The sequence below is a fragment of the Mustela putorius genome, unplaced genomic scaffold (assembly GCF_011764305.1).
Source record: "Mustela putorius furo isolate JIRA1106 unplaced genomic scaffold, ASM1176430v1.1 tig00003858_pilon_pilon_pilon, whole genome shotgun sequence".
Taxonomy (NCBI): domain Eukaryota; kingdom Metazoa; phylum Chordata; class Mammalia; order Carnivora; family Mustelidae; genus Mustela; species Mustela putorius.
Genome location: NW_025422010.1, coordinates 6770609 through 6788185, shown reverse-complemented (window position 1 = coordinate 6788185; position 17577 = coordinate 6770609). Strand labels below are relative to the sequence as shown.

Here is a 17577-nt window from a genome sequence, read left to right as displayed (position 1 = left end):
GAGGTAATGAGCGGACTAGCATACAAGTCATGATGGTGAAAGAACTATGTTGTTTCCACGGAGAATGGTCAGTAAAGCATGAGAAACTTGGATAATCTATTAGACAAGCTGATTTCAGTATTCAATGATTAACAGATAATTACTAAATTCCTATTATGTGCCAAGCGATATGCTGATCACTGGTGAGCCAGTCTTTAATAACCAGGGCAAACACACAAGTGCCAAACACCTGGATGGGAACCTATATAATACCCCCCAAAAATCATCTTTTTTTTTTTTAAAGATTTTATTTATTTATTTGAGAGAGAGAGAGCATGAGTGAGGAGAAGGTCAGAGAGAGAAGCAGACTCCCTGTGGAGCTGGGAGCCCCACGCAGGACTCGATCCCGGGACGTCAGGATCATGACCTGAGCCAAAGGCTGTCGTTCAACCAACTGAGCCACCTAGGTGTCCCCAAAGATCATCTTTTGAGAACAATTGAAACTGAAGCGAAGACGGTTATTTGTAATTTGCTCAAATCCACACAGCAAGAAAGAAACGAGGCCAATATTTTAACTTAGGAAAATCTGGTTGGCTCCAAACTTCATACTCCAAACCACATGATTCTACCTTAAGATATCTCAGAGTTAAGCAATGAAGTTATGAAGTCTTTTTCTCTAGATGTTTAGATAGAAGAGCTTTATCTGAAGATATAATTGAGCACCCAGTTTGGTACAGGACGGCTTGGGGGGCAGGGGGAGGGGAGATGTGTGCAGAAAGGTGAGCCAAGAAGGCACCAAATAGAAATTTTGTTAACTTCAAATTTTGCTTGGTGTTGGAAGGGACCTCTCATGAAAATCGGCCATGAAGATCCACAGCTGAATGCATTTAGTTTTAAAGTGAAGCATTCAGAAAATAGTCTTGTGTTTTTTCAGAAGTCTAAATCCATACCTTGGGGGGAAAAAAATGAGAACAAAAAAGATGGAGCAGATCATGCCTTTAGCTGCCCCCGAATGGCCTTTGTGGGAGCTAGGGCAATTCTCTGCCTAGTTTTCCAAGCTACTGGGCAAGGCTGGAGTGCAAACTAAAACCCTGACCAGCTCTAGCTTCCTAATTCCTTATTGTTTGCAATTTTCATCTCTTTACACCATAAACCTACCATTTCTCTACAAGATGTTTCAACATAATGTGCTCACAAAATCTAAAAACGTTTAATCCCATCGTTAGGTTGTGTAAAAGATGTACCAACAAGGCTCTTGTACAAACTCCCATTGTTCTCCCAGACTGCTAAGTGACACTCCAGAATAATTTAATATGGGTCAGCATATTTTATAAAAGGGTAGGCAGAGCAGCTTATGAAATTAAACTCTTGGAAACTCAAGACACCTTCTCAGGAAATGCCTTGTATTTATGTTTCGGTGGTGCCAGTGTTCAGCAGCATTGAAGAATCCAAGGTCGAATAGGTCACTCCTCCTTACGAATAAAGACTAGTCACAGTTTGGGCTCAACATCGGAGTTCTGAGTTCAGACAAGTTTTTAAAACCCACTGTCACCGTAGTGTGTGGTTTTTAGCTGGGGTGAAGGCTTTTCGCTTGCATCCAAACATTTGGGAACACAGGCGCTTTGTGAGGGCGGGCGCCCGCGGGTGACCGAGCAGGCAGACAACCCCAGCGTCCCATGGCTTTCGGCAGAGGAAGAGCAACCCGTTAGTTACTGAAGGAAGCTCCTTCAGCCTGGCCGCCCCTCGGGCCACGTGCGTGCCGACCGCCTGGACCGGACGGGAGGGTCGGAGGCGCCCGCAACTGGCGCAGACACATGGGGGCCCCTTGCATAACCGGTGCCCAGCTGGAGTCGTGGCCACGGGCGCTCACGGCCCCTACCCCGAGACCTTGCTCCAGTCCTGTTCCGATGCTCCTGTCCGAGGCCCACAGTCCCCAGCACCCAAAGCTGCACGGAGAGCTCGGAGAGGGCGGGGGCGTTCAGCGAGGAGCGGGCGGGGCGGGGCCAATCTCTGGGCGGGGCCTAACGGAGAGACGGGGTGGCGCGCGACGGGGAGGGGAGCGGCTCTGGGAGGAGGGTGGGGCTAGGGGCGGGCCAGAGGTAGAGGGACCCGAGGCGAGGAGGAGCAGGGCTCCCCGTGACGCCGGAGTCCTCGCTGGGAGGGGCGGGGCTCAGTGCTGGGGGCGGGGCTATGGGCCGGAAGGGGGCGGGGGACCGACGCCTTGGGGGCGATGGGTGGGAGGTGCGGCCGAGAGGAGGGCGGGGGGGCGGGGTAAAGAGCTGGGGGCGGGGTTAGGGGCGGGCCTCGGGGCAGGGCCGGGGCGGGACGCGGGACGCGCCGCGCGGCTCCCCCAGCCCCGGCTCTCTCCCCGCCCTTCCCGCGGGTACAGCTGTGGAGCGGGTGGAGGCCGAGGCGCGGAGTGGCGGGACTGGAAGGAAGCAGTGCTGAGCTTGGCTTCGGGGCGGCGGGAGCCGGTGGTGGCCCGGCGACGAGAGCTAGAGGTGGCGGGGCCCGGCGAGGCCAACATGAAGCCGAGCAGCGAGGACGAGGCGGCGCCCGCGGGGGGCCCCTGGGAGGAGTGCTTCGAGGCGGCTGTGCAGCTGGCGCTGCGGGCGGGACAGGTGAGCGGCACGGTCCTCCTCCCCCGCCCGGCAGGGTCCCAGCGAGCACAGTCCCAGCGGACCCGGCCGGGCGGCTCTCTGGCCGCTGGGTGCCCACTGAAAACTAAGCAAAGTCCGAGCAGAAGTCCTGTGGGACGGGAAGGAGACCCTCCCGGGCTCTGGGCAGCCGGGCCGGCGCAGCGTGCGGCCGCGGGCTTAACGCCCCGGGGGGAGCGGCCCGCGGGTGCAGAGTGAGTCCGGCGAGGCCTGACCGCGTGCGGTGGGCGTCTGGTATCCGCGGGCCGAAGGTGCTGGGCCGTAATATGGTGAAAGAAGTCTTTGTGTTGGTTTACTGCACGGACCGTCCCTTTACCTTCTCCATCCCAGGAGCCCGGAGAGGTGAGCACCTCTTTCTTCGGTGGCAACCCCCCATGAAGCATGCCCGACACGGCCGCTGTCCTTTAGCAGTTAAATGAATGTCTAACTGTAGGTGACCTGACCTTTGCGTCGGAGAGAGTAGGTTAGAATATATAGACTAGTTAAGTCCTGGGATTTAAGATGCCCTCCTAGGCTTGAATGCCCAAGCTGTTTGTTTTTAAGGACCTTTGAATAGATCCTATTGCCAGGACGTGGGTGTGGTTACCCCCAGGTTTAAACCCCTGCCGCAGGAGATCTGGCGAGCTTGCTGTTTGTCTTTCCTCAAGCATCCCGAATCTGTACTTACTCAGGCCCATAGCTGCAAAGTGGTTCCAACTCAATGTTTGGAGGAACTTGTTAACGCTGTCCAGAAGGAGGGTGAAAATCAAGCAGCATAGCCAAAGAGAACCTGTGACTTGAGTTTGAAAAGGGAGTGCAGCTCCTCTTTTCTCACTTTCATTTTTGCACTTTGTTCTCCACCTTTTCCTCAGTACCCCAAGCAGTGCCAGACACATTGTAGGATCCAGGTCCTTGTGCAGTGAATGTGCGATGGTGGTTGTCCCAGGACTGGTCAGGGCCAGGCTAGAGTCGGCAGATGGTTACTCCTGCCTTGTTAAGGTTTGTGATTGTGTTCTGGTGATCTGAAGAAGTAGTAGTGTGAGCAGATTGGCTTTTTATATCCAAACAGCATTTTCTTTCTCAGGTCTAGCACTATGAAAATGCTCTGCTGGTTTTTCCTTGGTGTGAAAGTCAGGCTGTTACCAAGCCTGAATTTGTCACGTGCTTGGTGGACAGTGCTTTACCTTGGTGTGAATCCTCTAATCCCCTTTAAAACTTAGGTCAACACATGAGTAGACACATCTTGTGGGAGGGACCTCCTTCTGTGGTTTGAAGGATGCCAGATTCAGCCTGTAAGGAAGGCAAGATTTAAAAGGTGGGTTGTGAAATTTCATCCTGTGGCTCTGTCTCCTTTCCTTCCTATAGGAAAAGGAGCCCCCCAGACCTTAAGTCCTAGAATGCGGAAGTTTGTAGCTGCAGGACAAACATTCTTCCTGGAAAGCAGATCGACTATGGGCAGAGAGCACTTGCTTTCCCCCTCCTTCCCTCTCAGGCCCCTGACTTCCTTTCCAGAGTGAGCATCATCAGGATATTTAGTAACTTTTAGGTTCTACCATAAAACTCTTCTTCCTTGAGGCTTTTAGGAGAAGCCAGCTTAGGATTCTGACCCTACACGGTAAACCCTGGTGAGTTGTTATGGGCTTCTGCAGTTTTTCAAATTTAAATCCTTGAAGAAACAGAAGTGTCTTTAAAACATTTATTTTCTTGAACAGATGCTTATATAGAAGTGGCAATATGACAGGCACAATTCTGAGGGTCTTATTAAGAGATATCTTAAGTTTTCACAGCTAGCCAACAACAAAAGAACTTTTTTTTGAGAGTGGGGGAGGGGTAAAATAAAGATTCTGCCATTAGGAGTCCGGTCAGGGAGCCTGGAGTCCTGGGCTCCCTCTTGGGCATTATGTGATGCTTCCTGCCTGCCGGGCACTGGAGGGGAGAGTGGCTGGAATGGTCTATGGCTGGAACAAACAGAAGCCACACAAGGTCATTGCAACCTGTGTAAAGTGGGACAGATTGTCTTAATAATGTTCTCACAGGAATGGGGTGCTGATTGGAGACCTTAAATCTGGTCTTTAGCCCAGAGGATAGACCAAAGAGGCATGCAAAGGTAGTTAGTGGTGATCCTTTTCTGAATCCTCCTTAACTAAAGGAGTATTTGGCCCAGTTACAGTGGCCTTGTGGCCCAGCATGCCCACCCCCTCACCAGTACCCAAAGTTTGGCCATTTTATTAAGTTTGTTCCTCTCAGCTGCTCCTGAGACAGTTGTGTGTGCTGAATTCCTGAGTTCTGAGGGTTCTATATGCTGAAAGTAGTGTTGGGGGCATGGAGGGTGGGGAGAAACCTCCCAAGAGATAAATGCCGGGGCCCTTCATCTTTCAGACATAGATTTGGGTCAGGGCAACCGTACACACTTTTCTGCCACTGCCCCTTTACCCCATCCTAAGGTCTTCACAAAAGCCACCTGCCCCAAAGTGCTGCTCTTTCCACAGTGGCCTCCCTGGCTCCTTCTCCCTTCTTCCTTGCCTCTCCACCACCCATTCCTGCAGCCATGCTGGGGCCACTGGAGCAGGTCGTGTGTCTCCCCACCCCCACCCCCGGCTGTGGGGCTTTGGGGAAGACAGTGACTTTAGTTCCACTGGTATCACCACCACAAGTACAAATAGTAATATTCATTGAAATGGGTGTTTATCATCTTTGATGTGTGAACGGAACTATCTTTTTTAGATTAAAAAAAATATCTTTTTTTTTTTTTAGATAAAAAGCAGAAGTAATGCTTTTTCTCATTGTCCCATAGGAGTAGATCCCGGTTTTATTGGGCCTGAAGCTTAGATAGTTTAGGAGCCCTCTTGGGGGGGGGGGGGATACACACACACACACACACACACACAAAATTACAAATTCAAAATTAAGTATAAACGTTATTTGGAATAAGAAAGATCATGACAGTATAAATCTTAAGATGCTAACCAATAAAACAAGATGCATAAAAATAATTCTTTAGCTGCTTCTCAATCTTCTCTAATGCTTTTTTCCCATTTTTGGCTTCATGCTCTTTGTGGCTTCGAATGACAAGGATTTTGTGGTATTTTTCCATAGAGCCAATAGAATGATAAGTTCAAGTTGTCCTGTAGCACGACTAATTGAAATTGAGTATTGATAGTTTAGGAAAGTTTGTTTAGGCTTCACATTGATTATTGGGTAGGGTTATATAGATTCTTAGGATTGCCGTCAAAGTTGAGAATCTTGTCAGTTTTCTCTTCTATGTTAATTGGAAGAGATGGAAGACTTTTCTGGCTTCTAGCTCCATGTGGTTGCTTATTTCTTTCATGATCCCCTGTGCCAGTTGCCACAGCTCATGCACACTCGTTCCTCTGGCCCTGCCCTTCATGTCCCCAGGCCAAGTCAGTCCGCATGGTGGACAGTAGAAGCATTTCTGGAAGACATTCCCCCACAGGATGGCTAATAATAACTTACAGACAGGTGTAACGGCAAGCCCAGCATATATCTCCCATCAAGCTCAAGGTAAATTTCATTTCCACTCGCCTATAGCCAAGTGCCAGGACCCACTCCAGTGCCACCCGACTCAAAATATAATGGAGGTCATGGTGGAAAGAGACAGTGCTTACATCTGCAGTTCGATGAGCTGACTTCTACACACTTGAAAAAGGCGTTCACTGTGCTAAGGAGCTCGCAGAGCCTCAGGGAGGGCCGCTGCAGCCTTGGAGCCCCAGCTTCATTGGCTTCACAGTAAATTCATCTCTGTTGACTGGTGGGAACAAAATCTCAGGACAGGACAAGAAAGTGGAAGCCCAGGATCCGTCCTCACGCAGCGCTCTAGACCTCTAGGCTCTCCAGTTGGCCTTACGTACCCTGCGGGTACTGCTTCCCAAAGCCCGATCTTGAGAAGGCAGGGTGCCGTCCCCGCAGCCCCTGTGTGGACCAGCCCTTTGGCTGGCCAGACCGAACTACTTGGTGCTTTCAAAACACACACTGTATTTTCCTGCCTTTCTTCTTAAGCTCCTTAAAAACTGTACCCTCCCTCCAGGGTTCAGTTCCCCAGCCCTTTCCTTCACGGCCCTTCCCGTGTGACCTTCCTCATCATGCCTGTGCTTGGTCTGGTTGGTGTGCTTTCCCTGCGGTGTGCTCTGAATGTTGATGCTCCCTGTCCACCTCTGACTCCCCAGGGCAGAGAGTGCCCATTGGTGGGCTCTGACCAGTGTCACCCCCTTGTCTGGCTGGCTTTGCCAACCCATTGTCCTTTCTGATTTGGGATTTTACTTTTTATCAGTTAGTCACACAGAGAACTCGGTCAGTGGACTCCTCCTGAGAGGACTGTGTGGAGAACAGCAGTGCCCAGTCCCTCACCATCCTCGTGCTGCTCCCCAGACATGGCTGTTTTTCATTTCCTGATAGTTACACCTGTCTCCTAAATCACAGGCTAACGCTGCTTGTTCTTGAGTCATCTGTTTTGGACACTGTGTTTATTATGTTGTGTGGCTGCATTACCTGATCGGGTCCATCGTTGTCCAGGCTCACATTCTGATGACCACACGACTGTAATGGCCAGTTGAGCCGGATGTACAGTTGTATTATGTATTTTCTTTCTGAGGCAACTCGTATTTCCCTTAAAACAACAACAACAACAACAAGTTTTGTTTGGTTTCGTTCCGTTTTGTTTTCATTTGCTTAGCCTTCCGTGTACCTGCCAGCAGTCACCTTCCAGACTTCCCAACAGAATTTTTAGTAATCTCCTCAGTGTGGTCAAACCCATCAGGTTCATTGCTGTGGAGAAGGGATGTTCAAACATTCACATACATCAGAAGCACCTAGAAGGCTTGTTAAAGTAGACTGAGTCCCATCCCCAGAGTTTCTGACCCACTGGGTGAGGAGCCGGACCGAGAATTAGCATTTCTCCCAAGATGTTTCTGGTCTGGAGACAGCACGTTGAGAACCACTGCTGTATTTTGTTATGTGAATAAGTGACTGTTTACTCAGCTCTTGAGGAAACTTAGGATAATGTCCAGCTTGGAGTTATTTACGGATAGTGTTGTTGTGAACATTCCCGCATGTGTCTTGTGGTTATGTCTGTATCCATTTCTGCTGGCAGTATTTTAACAAAAGGAGTGAAATTATTGCTGCGTCACCAGGTGTGAAATCCCATCAGGTGGTTTTCTAGTGGATGTACCAATTTCCACGCCTCCCGGCACGGGTTAGAACCCCTCTTGCTCCACATCTTGGGTTAACAAACACTTGGGTTGTCTGTCTTTTCCACTGTAGCCATTCTGATGAGTTTGAGGTGGTATTTCATTGTTTTAATTTGCACGTCCGAAATGACTAATGAGCCTAAGTGCCTTTTCATGTGTTGCTTGGCTTGGCTAGCTCCTGTTTCTACAATGGTGGCACTAAAATGCTGCCTCAAAATGTATTCCCCCACTGAACAAACACTCACTGAGTGACTCTGGAAAGGGCTGTACCTTTACTCTGAGTGTGATAAGGAAGTTCTGGGCAGTCCCCATCCGGGGCCCTACAGGGCAGCAGGGAGCCCGCCCTGGCGGCTGTGTGGGGCCCTGCTGTGTGGGGCCCTACAACTCCTTGGGGGACCAGGATGGGTGTCTGATAGGAGCTGTTCACATGGTGCATGTGAGAGATGAGGGTGCATTGACTGGGATGCAGCGAGGAAGGCGGTAGAGCGGCTGCATTTCCGAGGCTGAGCTGCCGGGCTGGCTGTTGGAGTGGAGGCCGGGGGGAGGGAGGGAGGGGCAGGGATGCCTGCAAAACTGGTTGAATGGATCTGCCATCTCCCAACGTGGGGAAACGGCAGGAGAAACAGGTTTGGAGGTAGAAGTCAAGTGTGTTTCGAGCACGTCAGGCTTGAATTGCTGGTGGATTTCTAAATGGAGGTGTTGCCTTTGCATCCAGAGTTCAGAGGAGAGGTTGAGGGTGGAGACACCCATTTGGGAGACCTTGGCCTGGGATGGGCTTTCAGGCCAGGTCTTTGGATGGGGAGAGAGCAGGTTCATCCACCCACGGACTCCACCTTGGGATGATCCCAAGTCAAGCTCCGAGATTTTCTCTGGGAGATTCCCGGATGTCAGTGTGGAGGTCATGGGTCACCCATTTCTTTCAAAAGAGACTCCCTGCTCCTCTCCCGTTGGGGCTCAATGTGTCCGCCACTGAAGGAAGGGGAGTAGTGGGTGGAGAGTTCTCCACTGCCCACCTCCTGTTCCTCATCTCCCCTGACCCCAGGAGGCATTTTGTGCCCCAGGTCCTGGCCTCCGTTTTCTGCCCGGCTCCACAGGTGGGAGTCAGTTTGCACTTACAGTTGTAAAACTTTCTCCAACATTTGAAATCTCAGCCAAGACAGAGCTCGAGAGAGACAACTGGCAGGCGCAGAGTAGCAGCTGCCCTTTTGGGGGCACATGTGGCCCAAGTGTCCAGGGCCCATCCCTCTCTGACCCTGTGTTCGAGGCCAACTGGCTGTTTTCCTTGTATGCTGCGGTAGGGGAAGAGGCTTGTTTCTTCTGCCCACTCTGCTAACTTGGGAGCTGGGGTGGAGGATGAGAAGGAGCCCTTTGTTTCAGAGGGATTTGCATCTGCGCTGGAGGGAAGAGCCCCGTGAAATCCCCCATCTTACTAAAGGGGTGGAAGCAAAGGCTGGCGTCACTCCCACATGGAGGTAAATCAGCCTCATGGCCCGAGATGCTTACTCGCTAACCCAAATGGGCACTCGTTAGTGGAGAAGACAGTAGTCTGGGGCCGAGGGGGGAGTAGGCTGAAATCTCACCACTTAGACGTGGAAGGGATGCTGGTGAGTTCTAGCGCTGCCCACCCTCCAGCCCCAGCCCTAGGCCTGGGGGGCTGGCTGGGGGAGCTCAGCCCAGAGACCCTGAAGTGTGGAGAGAAGGGGATTTTTTTCTCCCCCAAGGAACTTTTAAAGAAAACTTTTAATAGTAAAATGATTATACATTCACAGGTAATTGCAGAAATAGCACAGAGAGGTCTAGTTTCAGATTTTATCCAGTTTCTCCTGATGGTTATATTTCCACGTCATAGAATATTACATAGAAATAAAAAAGGATGAACTATTGATACACCCAACAACTTGCATGGATCTCCGAGGGGAAAAAAACCAAGTTTCAAAAGGCCGAGTAACGCACTATTCCATTCATGTAACAGTCCCCAAACACGAAAATTATAAAGATGGAAAAGTTAATGGTTGTCAGTGATTGGGGATCACATGAGGAAGGGGCAGGGTGAGGAGTGTGACTATAAGGCACAGCAGGAGGGAGATCTTGGTGTTGATGGAATGGTTCTGTGTCTTGATTGGGCAGTGGTCCCATGAATTAACACATGTGGTAAAAGGCTGTCCGGCTGCAACACCCATTTTACCAATGTCAGTTTTTAAAATTTGATAATAGACCCTAGTTACCTGAAATAGACCCATCAGGGGAAGGGGACTCCTACATGCAGGCTTCTCCCCGTCTCTTGGCCTCATGAGGCTGGAACCAAAGGCTGGCAGGCTCACGTTTATCTCCCGTGGGCAATGAGGGGAGAATTCAGCAGTGGGGTGTGTCCCATCCATGTATTAAGCCAGTTTCACGGTCTCTGTGCCCTCTGTCCCAGCTCCCAAACCCAGGGGGCCAGAGGAGTGCTGGGCTGCCTGCATGGTACACTGGGCATGAAGCGGGCCTTGCAGCCCCCCATCCCCCACCCCCAGGCCTCCTGGGACAGAGGCCTCAGCTGATGATCACGGTAGCCCGCAGGATGGCTGTGATGGCCATTCTCCCAGGCCCTGGAAGATGGAACAGCTTCCTGAAAGGAGTCATACCTGCCCTGTGACTGTGAAAGGAAAAGCGGGACTCACTAGAGAAGATGGGTGACAGGCTTGGGGAGGGTAGGGGGTGGTGAAGGGGTAAGGGCAGAGAGAGAAGATGGATACCCTGAGGGGAGAAAGCCAAGGGTGGCACTTGGGAATGGCAAGGAGGTCACCTTGGGTAAAGCTTGAGATGGAAGAGGAGAGTCAAACCAGTGGGTGGGTGAGGTTTAGGTGGGGCACGAGCAGGCCCTTAGTGGATGATGGGTTGTAGGGGGCTGTCCTGCTCAGACTGACCAAGGTGAGTCCCCATGGTAGTGTGGTGGGCAGCCTTGGCCATGAATTGTAAGGTGACGGAGACCTTGTGGAGAGCCTGTGGGTTTCTGGCTCAGGACACAGGGAGGATTCCATTGCTTGAGAGCTCCACACAGGACAGCGACGAGGGATCCCTGGGGGACCAGCCCCAGTCAGCCGTGGAAGACTGGGAGCACCTGCTGTGTGATCCTTTTCCTGCATTTACAGCTGTGACCATGGGCAACTTTTCCTCATTTCTTGGTGCCTCAGTTTCCTCACTGGAACGTGAGAAGAGAATTATTACTGTGTGGGAGTTACTGTGAGGGTTCACTGGTTGATATGCGTGAACTACTTGGAATTGTGCCAGGACAGAGTGAGCCCCCAGGCGGTGTGAGTGCTGGCAGGGGGATGACCTGGCCATGGGGATGCAGTAGCTGGGGTTCTGGGGGTTGCCCTGCTGTTAGGGCCCAGCCTAAAACCTTGGACCCTTGTAAGGAGTGGCCTGAGGTGGAGAGGGTCTGGTGACACAGAAAAGGTTGCTGCAGTATGAGTGAAGGTGTCCCCAAGATGTGGCACATGAGGTGGCCAGGCGCCACCCAGTGTGGAAGCACTGGGGTGCAAGGGAGACAGGAGGCAGGGGGTGACTGGAGTTTAGAAAGTAGCGATGGCAAGTTGGAAGAAAGTTAGCGGTGAGGCTGAAGAGGGAGGCAGTTACACTGGAGAGCTGTGAGACTTGCTGGCCTAGGAGCCCAAGGGAATCTGGTGTCCCTGGCCCACCTCTGCTTTAACCAGCTCCTCCTCTTTCCCGTGATTAAAGTTCATTAGTGAGGTATTAGCCGATGTTACCTGCTGACCTCTGTGCTACACGAGAGCCACATGGAATTCACTTTCTAGGTTTTACAGAGTGTCCTGCATCTTAGGGTTTTCCAGAGAAGCAGAACCAACTGGAGGCCAGCAAGTTCTGGTGGGCCGGCAGCCTGGACACCCAGGGAGAGCCAGGGACCTGCTCAGAAGCTGCAGGCAGGAAGAGCCGATATTACAGATGAAGTCAACCATAGTCTCTAGAGAGTTCTCATTCAGAAGGGTCAGGATTTTCCCTCTGTTCAGGCCTTCCACTAGTGGGACAAGGCCCACCTCTATCAGGACGGGCAGTCTGCTTTCCTGGTTAAAGTGTTACTCTCATCCAAGAACAACACTTGCACAAGAACCCAGACTACCGTGGACCGGTCAAGTCAACAGTAAGCTGAACCATCAGATCACACTCACTTGTGCTCGAACCTGTCTAAACCTGAGATGTGCAGTCGGGGCCATCAGGACAACACCCCCAGTAGCCACGTTTTCCCGATCCAACAGAGGAAAGACCTGCAGTCTCTCAGAAGCCGTACTTCCGGCAGAGTTCTCGAGGCGAGCTGTTCCCTGGGCTTGGGGGCACACACGGGTGGGTCTCTCTGGGATCTGGGAGACTGACGGATGGTGCAGCAGACTTGGGACAGGAGCACAGAATCAAGATGGCGTACAGACAAGGAGGCATCGGGACAGGACCCCGCATGACGCCGCTGACACCGAAGCGGATGGCGTCTCTCTTCTTTTCCATTTGGAAGTCAGGCTTCAGGACTGAAAGCCCATGCCTTCTGTGTTACACATTAACAGAATGTTATCTGGAGGGAGAGACCCAGGCCAGGAGGTCCGTGGAGTGTGTGCTTCATTGGCAAGCAGCTGAAAAACATTAATTAAAAAAAACAGTGTGCACTGACTTACTGCTGGCAGAATGAGAATATTTACATTCTAGGAGCGAAAATCACTGTGGTAAAGGGCTGTGGCAGGGACCTGTCCTGGCAGCCCCAGGGAATGGGTCTGTGGGGAGAGGCTGGGCTGTTTCTCTCAACGGCTGTTTCTTGCAGGGTAGGAACATTTATGAGTTAAAAATTTCCTAACCTATTATTTTGTCATCCTGTCTGAGATCTGTACATTGTGTACAGGTTTTGGTTTTTTGTCGTAAGTCATAAAGTCCCTCAGGTATTTGTCCTCAAAAACAACAGGGTGGCGCAAGTCTTTGCATATATGGACATCATTTTGTGTCCCAAGACCTTTACATAGGATTCCTCCTGAAATTCTTACAAGCACCCAGTGTCTGAGGTGTGACTGTTACTACAGGTGAGGGAACTAGGGCTCCAAGAAGCTCAGTGATCCCCCACCCCCAACCCCCGGTCTCCCAGCTGGAATTCAGGTCTGTGTGATTCCACATTGTGGGGGTATCGTCGGGGCTCCCTAGTGATGCTATGAAATGGGTCCAAGTAAGAATTGCATTTCCTCCCTGAAGTACTAGAAGAGCTAGCGTTTCCAAGTCATGGGCAACTGGGGGGAGGCTAGTTTATAGAGCTTCCCCACACTGGGAAATCCCACCGGCCCCCATTTGTAAAGTCCCAGCACAATGCCTATTGCCTTGCTGGAGAGGGGGATGGGGGTTGTTGTGGGAAGTGGGGTGGGGCCTGGTGGGGCCTGCCTGGTGAGGGAGGGCTGGGTCCTAGAGCTGCTACTATGGAAGGCAGAGCTCCTTGTCCTCCAGAAGCATCTAGAAGGTGGTGCCTTCCAGTGATGTGTGTCTGCCCTAACTAAGATGTGCCTGGTACTGTGGGAACCACTGAGTCAGGAGGAAGAGCCTCACCCAGGGTGAGTGGGCGGAGGGATCCATAGGCAGCTTCCTGGAGGAGCCAGATGGGAGCAGGGTCCTCCAGGACAAATGGGGTCGGCCATTGCAGGAGGAAGGAACATCGTGTCCCAAGACAAAGCTGTGGAAGGGAGAACAGCAGAGAGTGACTGAGTGTGACAGGGGGCATGAGTGCTGCACAGGCTGGCCACAGAGGTCCTCACCCACAGGACGGGGGCCTGCCATCCTCTTGGGAGGCCCGACAAAGCCGCAGGGGGCGCCAGGAGCAAGATTGGCTCTCTGGAGAGGCTGCTGTGCTCGGAGCGGACAGCGCTTCAAAGAAGCAAGGCCAAAGGCAGTTGGGAGGCTGAGCGACACAAGCAGGTGATGGCAGGCCATGGGAGAATGTTAGCAGCGTTGGGTTTTGGAAATCATTCAGAAATGGGATCTGCATATCTGGGCGTATCAGAGGATGAGAGGGAGCAGTTAAGGTATCCCAGTGGATGGGACCCAGGGCCTGAAGCAGCAACAGCGGGTGAGAGGGAGGCTGGCCGTAGCACCGCACTGCAAGTTGCCGAGGAGCAAGGATGGCGGTTGGGCCTGCCCTGCCGATGGGACGCGGGGTGTGCCAGCTCCACGGCTTTCCTTGTGACACATGCCACATTGAAATGATCGTAGCACAGGAGTAATAAACATTAATAGACACAGACAAGAAATATTTTGAGAAAGCACATGATTCGCCCCTCTCCTCCTGCATCCATAACTCTCCCCTCTGTGTGGTTTGTAGTGAGGGTCTGGGTCCTCTGGAAAGCGTGCCCAGGTGCCGTCAGACCTTCCCCTTACTCCCCACACGGGTCCCGAGCCTGCCGTTCCCCAACACACCAGAGTTGGGTGCATTTTGGATCTGGAAGACCAAATGCATAAATAGCAGGGCTTCTCAAGAACCTTTGCTGAAAAGGCTTTCCACTTGAGTTACCTAGGAGCTCAGTGTGTGGCAGCTGGGAAATCTTCATTCCGATGTCCCTCAAGACTTGACCGTGGAGCAGGCCCTGCATAGGGCACAAAGTCTACCCATGGGAGGTGGATACAGAGACAGGACTGACGGGGCTCCTTTCCCGGCATGGACCAACGTGGAATCGCAAGGGGCCAGCAGTGCGGCTTGCACGAGTGCCCTAGCAGCACACTTGGAGGGCCGATTTCCCTCTGCCTGCAGAGGCTGGAGACTCGTCAGAGAGGAGGTGATGTGTGAGCAGAGTCCCAAAGAGAACCCATGGGCCAGAAGAAGGCTGGCGGTTCTGTGGGGGGAGGCTTGAGGGTGAATGATTACTTTGGCTGGAGCACAGCAGTCATGGAGCGAGGCGGGGGGCGGGGGATACAAGCATGCAGAGGTCAGATGAGGCCTGCTTGTTAGGTTGCTGGTTCGGCTTCCTTCACAGACCAGCGACAGAAGCAAGGCAGGTTTCTTTCTCTTTCCCACGGCAGCCTAGTTAAGTCTGGGGAATGGGGGCTCTGCTTCTTGAAGTCGCTCAGGGACCCAGGCTCCTTGTCGCTTGTTGCTTTAAGGAGGTGCTTTCTTCCCACGTGACCAAAGCTGACCTCTCACCACAGCCACATCGCCAACTGGTGGCAAAGGGAAAAAGAACAGGGAGGGAGTAGTGTGCAAACGGTGGCCTTTTAAGGGTGTGACTCAGAAGTTGCACACATCCCTTACGTTCACCTCCTCTTGGACAGAGCACAGGGCCACGCCTCCCTGCACAAGAGGCAGAGAGATGTGAGCTGTTGAGCCTTGCTAAACCTGGGGCTCCTGTTCAAGAAAAAAGAAGAGAATACTGGCTATTGGGGATCAGATAGTCTCTGCGAGAGACCAACTCCCAAGAAGCTGTGGTTATGCCACCTTCAGGGGTTTTGTGTTCTCAGTGCCAGGGAGCCATGAAGTGCTTTATGCTGGGGAGATGTGTGATTAAGATCAGGGCATTAGGAAGCCCTGCTGACTGTCGTGTGGTAAGTGGACAGGAGTGTCATAAAGCAGATTCGGGCTGGCTCCAGGGGGTGGGGCTGGTGGATGGAGGTTAGAGGAGGGGACTCCGAGCACATCTTAACTTTCTCACCAGGTCGCCAAAACCCGCAGTGAAACTAAACAAAGAGACCAAGGTGGTCAGTGTTGATACAAACAGTAATGGTCCAGTTGGAAAAAATGTGCAGAATCTATTCAAGCAGTCTGATGTGTATTTCCTTCACAAGTCAAAGAATTCTGAGCACCTACTCTAATGCCGGGTATGGTTCTAGAGGCAAGGGATGTGGCAAAGAACCAAATAGAGCATCTCCTGCTCTCCTGGGGAGACATACCATCAACTAAAGGGACAAACAGGATAATTTCAGATGGCACGAAGTTCTGGTTAGACCAGAAAATACAAAGTCCTTGGGACAGAAAGAAATTTGGTGTGGATCAGCTAGAAAACCAGAGTGGCAGAGGCATGGCGAGCATGGGGGTGGCCTGTGGGAGGTGAGATGTGTAAGTCTGGGGCTTTTTCCTAAAAGCCATGGCAGCCATTGGGCAGTTCTAAGCACTAACATGATAGGAGCTGACGTATGCTTTAAAAATTGCCCTAGCTTCACCCCAGAGACTGCAAGGTTCAGAGTTGGCATCCCAACGTTGAACTGTGTGGATGCTCGTGACGTGTGCAGAGAGGGGCAAGGGTAACAGGAAGCCTTTGTCCCCTCAGGGTCGCAGTCCCAGGACTTGTGTGTGGCACCAGGTCAGAACATCCCAGAGGACCCTGTGTCATTCTGGGGTTTGAGAACCTGCTCTCAGGCCAACCACTCTGGTGTGGCCCCCACAGAACTTGTCAGAAATGCAAATGTCAGGCCCCAAACCCCATACCCACTTGACCAGTTTTCACTTCAGCAAGACCTCAGGTGACTCATGCACAGCAAAGTTTGAGAAACTCTGGTGCCATGTGCTCTGGTCTTCCTCTCTCCTTCCCTCTAACTATATGTATACACACCCCACACACAACCGTACACACTCCCTTCACTCCTCCCCACACACACAGGGAGCACACACTTATCCCATTCACGCACATAAACCACACAGGTACCTCACACACAGATACACAAACCACGTACATCACATGCACCCACATAAACCACACGGCTACACACACAAATATACAAACCACACACATCACATATGCATAAACCACACAGACATCACATTTGTGCACATATAAACATAGGCACACACACCACACTCAATTGCCATACAAAATACTAGCTCACTGCCAAATAACCTAGATAGGAGGTCTGGACTAGCCCCAAATTTAGGGATCCCTAGAGAACAAGGCAGTGCCATAGGAGTTAGATTTGAGGAGTTTCAAATTTATAAACACGGAACCTGTGGAGATTCGTTTGGTAGGAACTTAAGTGTGTGCAAATTGACATTTTAAGGAGATTAGCCTGACAGTGCTAGGCAGGGTGTTGTAAAAAGAGGGGCCAGGAAGACCCCACGTGGCAGACAGTCTGGGGACTGGTGCAGAAATGTTAATGGATTATGCACGAGTGCTGTATGCTTTGTCTTTTGCAGTATTTACACAACTATACTTGAGATTTTCTGATTTTCTGGAATATGTATCTGTTGGCGACCAAAATGAAAAACGGAAGGAAACCTGTCCAGGCTCAGCCCTGTTCGGGGGGTGGGGCAGTAATGTGAGGAGCATAAAAAGTGGGGATGTGGAGTCTGGGTAGCTGAGTGACTGATGGTGCTTTGGAAAGAAATGCAGCATCTTGAGGTGGTAGCCAGTGTTGGAGGAAAGGTCTGAATTCGAGTTTAGGTGTCCTGACTTTGCCGTCATGCTGCGGGAAACACTGAGCTTTAACAACAGACAGAAATATTTAAAAAAAAAAAAAAAAAAAAAGCCCGGGGTGCCTGGAGTGCCTTTTATTTCACAGAGTGGACCTGGTCCTTCTCAAGGTGTCCTGTGACTGATGAACCACTCCATGTGGCTTCCTGCGTGGGCCTTCCAGGGGTTCCTGGAGCTGGATCTGGTGCCTTCCAGGCCTCACCTCTATATTTGGCCGCAGCAGGTTTGGATCAGGTAGTCTGCCTGTGAGCCCAGACCTGGGGGTCAGCGAGGTCCTGGCACCGAAGCCAGCCGCTGGGTGCGTCTGCTGTGGCGGGTGGTGTTGCCCTGACGAGAGCGGCAGGGAGG

The 17577-nt window shown here is 51.7% G+C and overlaps 1 protein-coding gene across 2 annotated transcripts in view; it reads left to right on the top strand.

Moving 5' to 3' along the window:
- Positions 1–2271: 2271 nt before the first annotated feature.
- The window catches only part of IMPA2 (inositol monophosphatase 2), a 42316-nt gene continuing 27010 nt past the window's right edge, over positions 2272–17577 (top strand). Inside the window, exon 1 of one of the 2 annotated variants that reach the window (XM_045065364.1) lies at positions 2272–2600. In XM_045065364.1, the coding sequence (XP_044921299.1) occupies positions 2505–2600 (96 nt within the window). In that variant the 5' untranslated portion in view covers positions 2272–2504. The remainder of the gene's footprint in view (positions 2601–17577) is intronic. The other variant, XM_004742687.3, reaches the window with a different exon arrangement.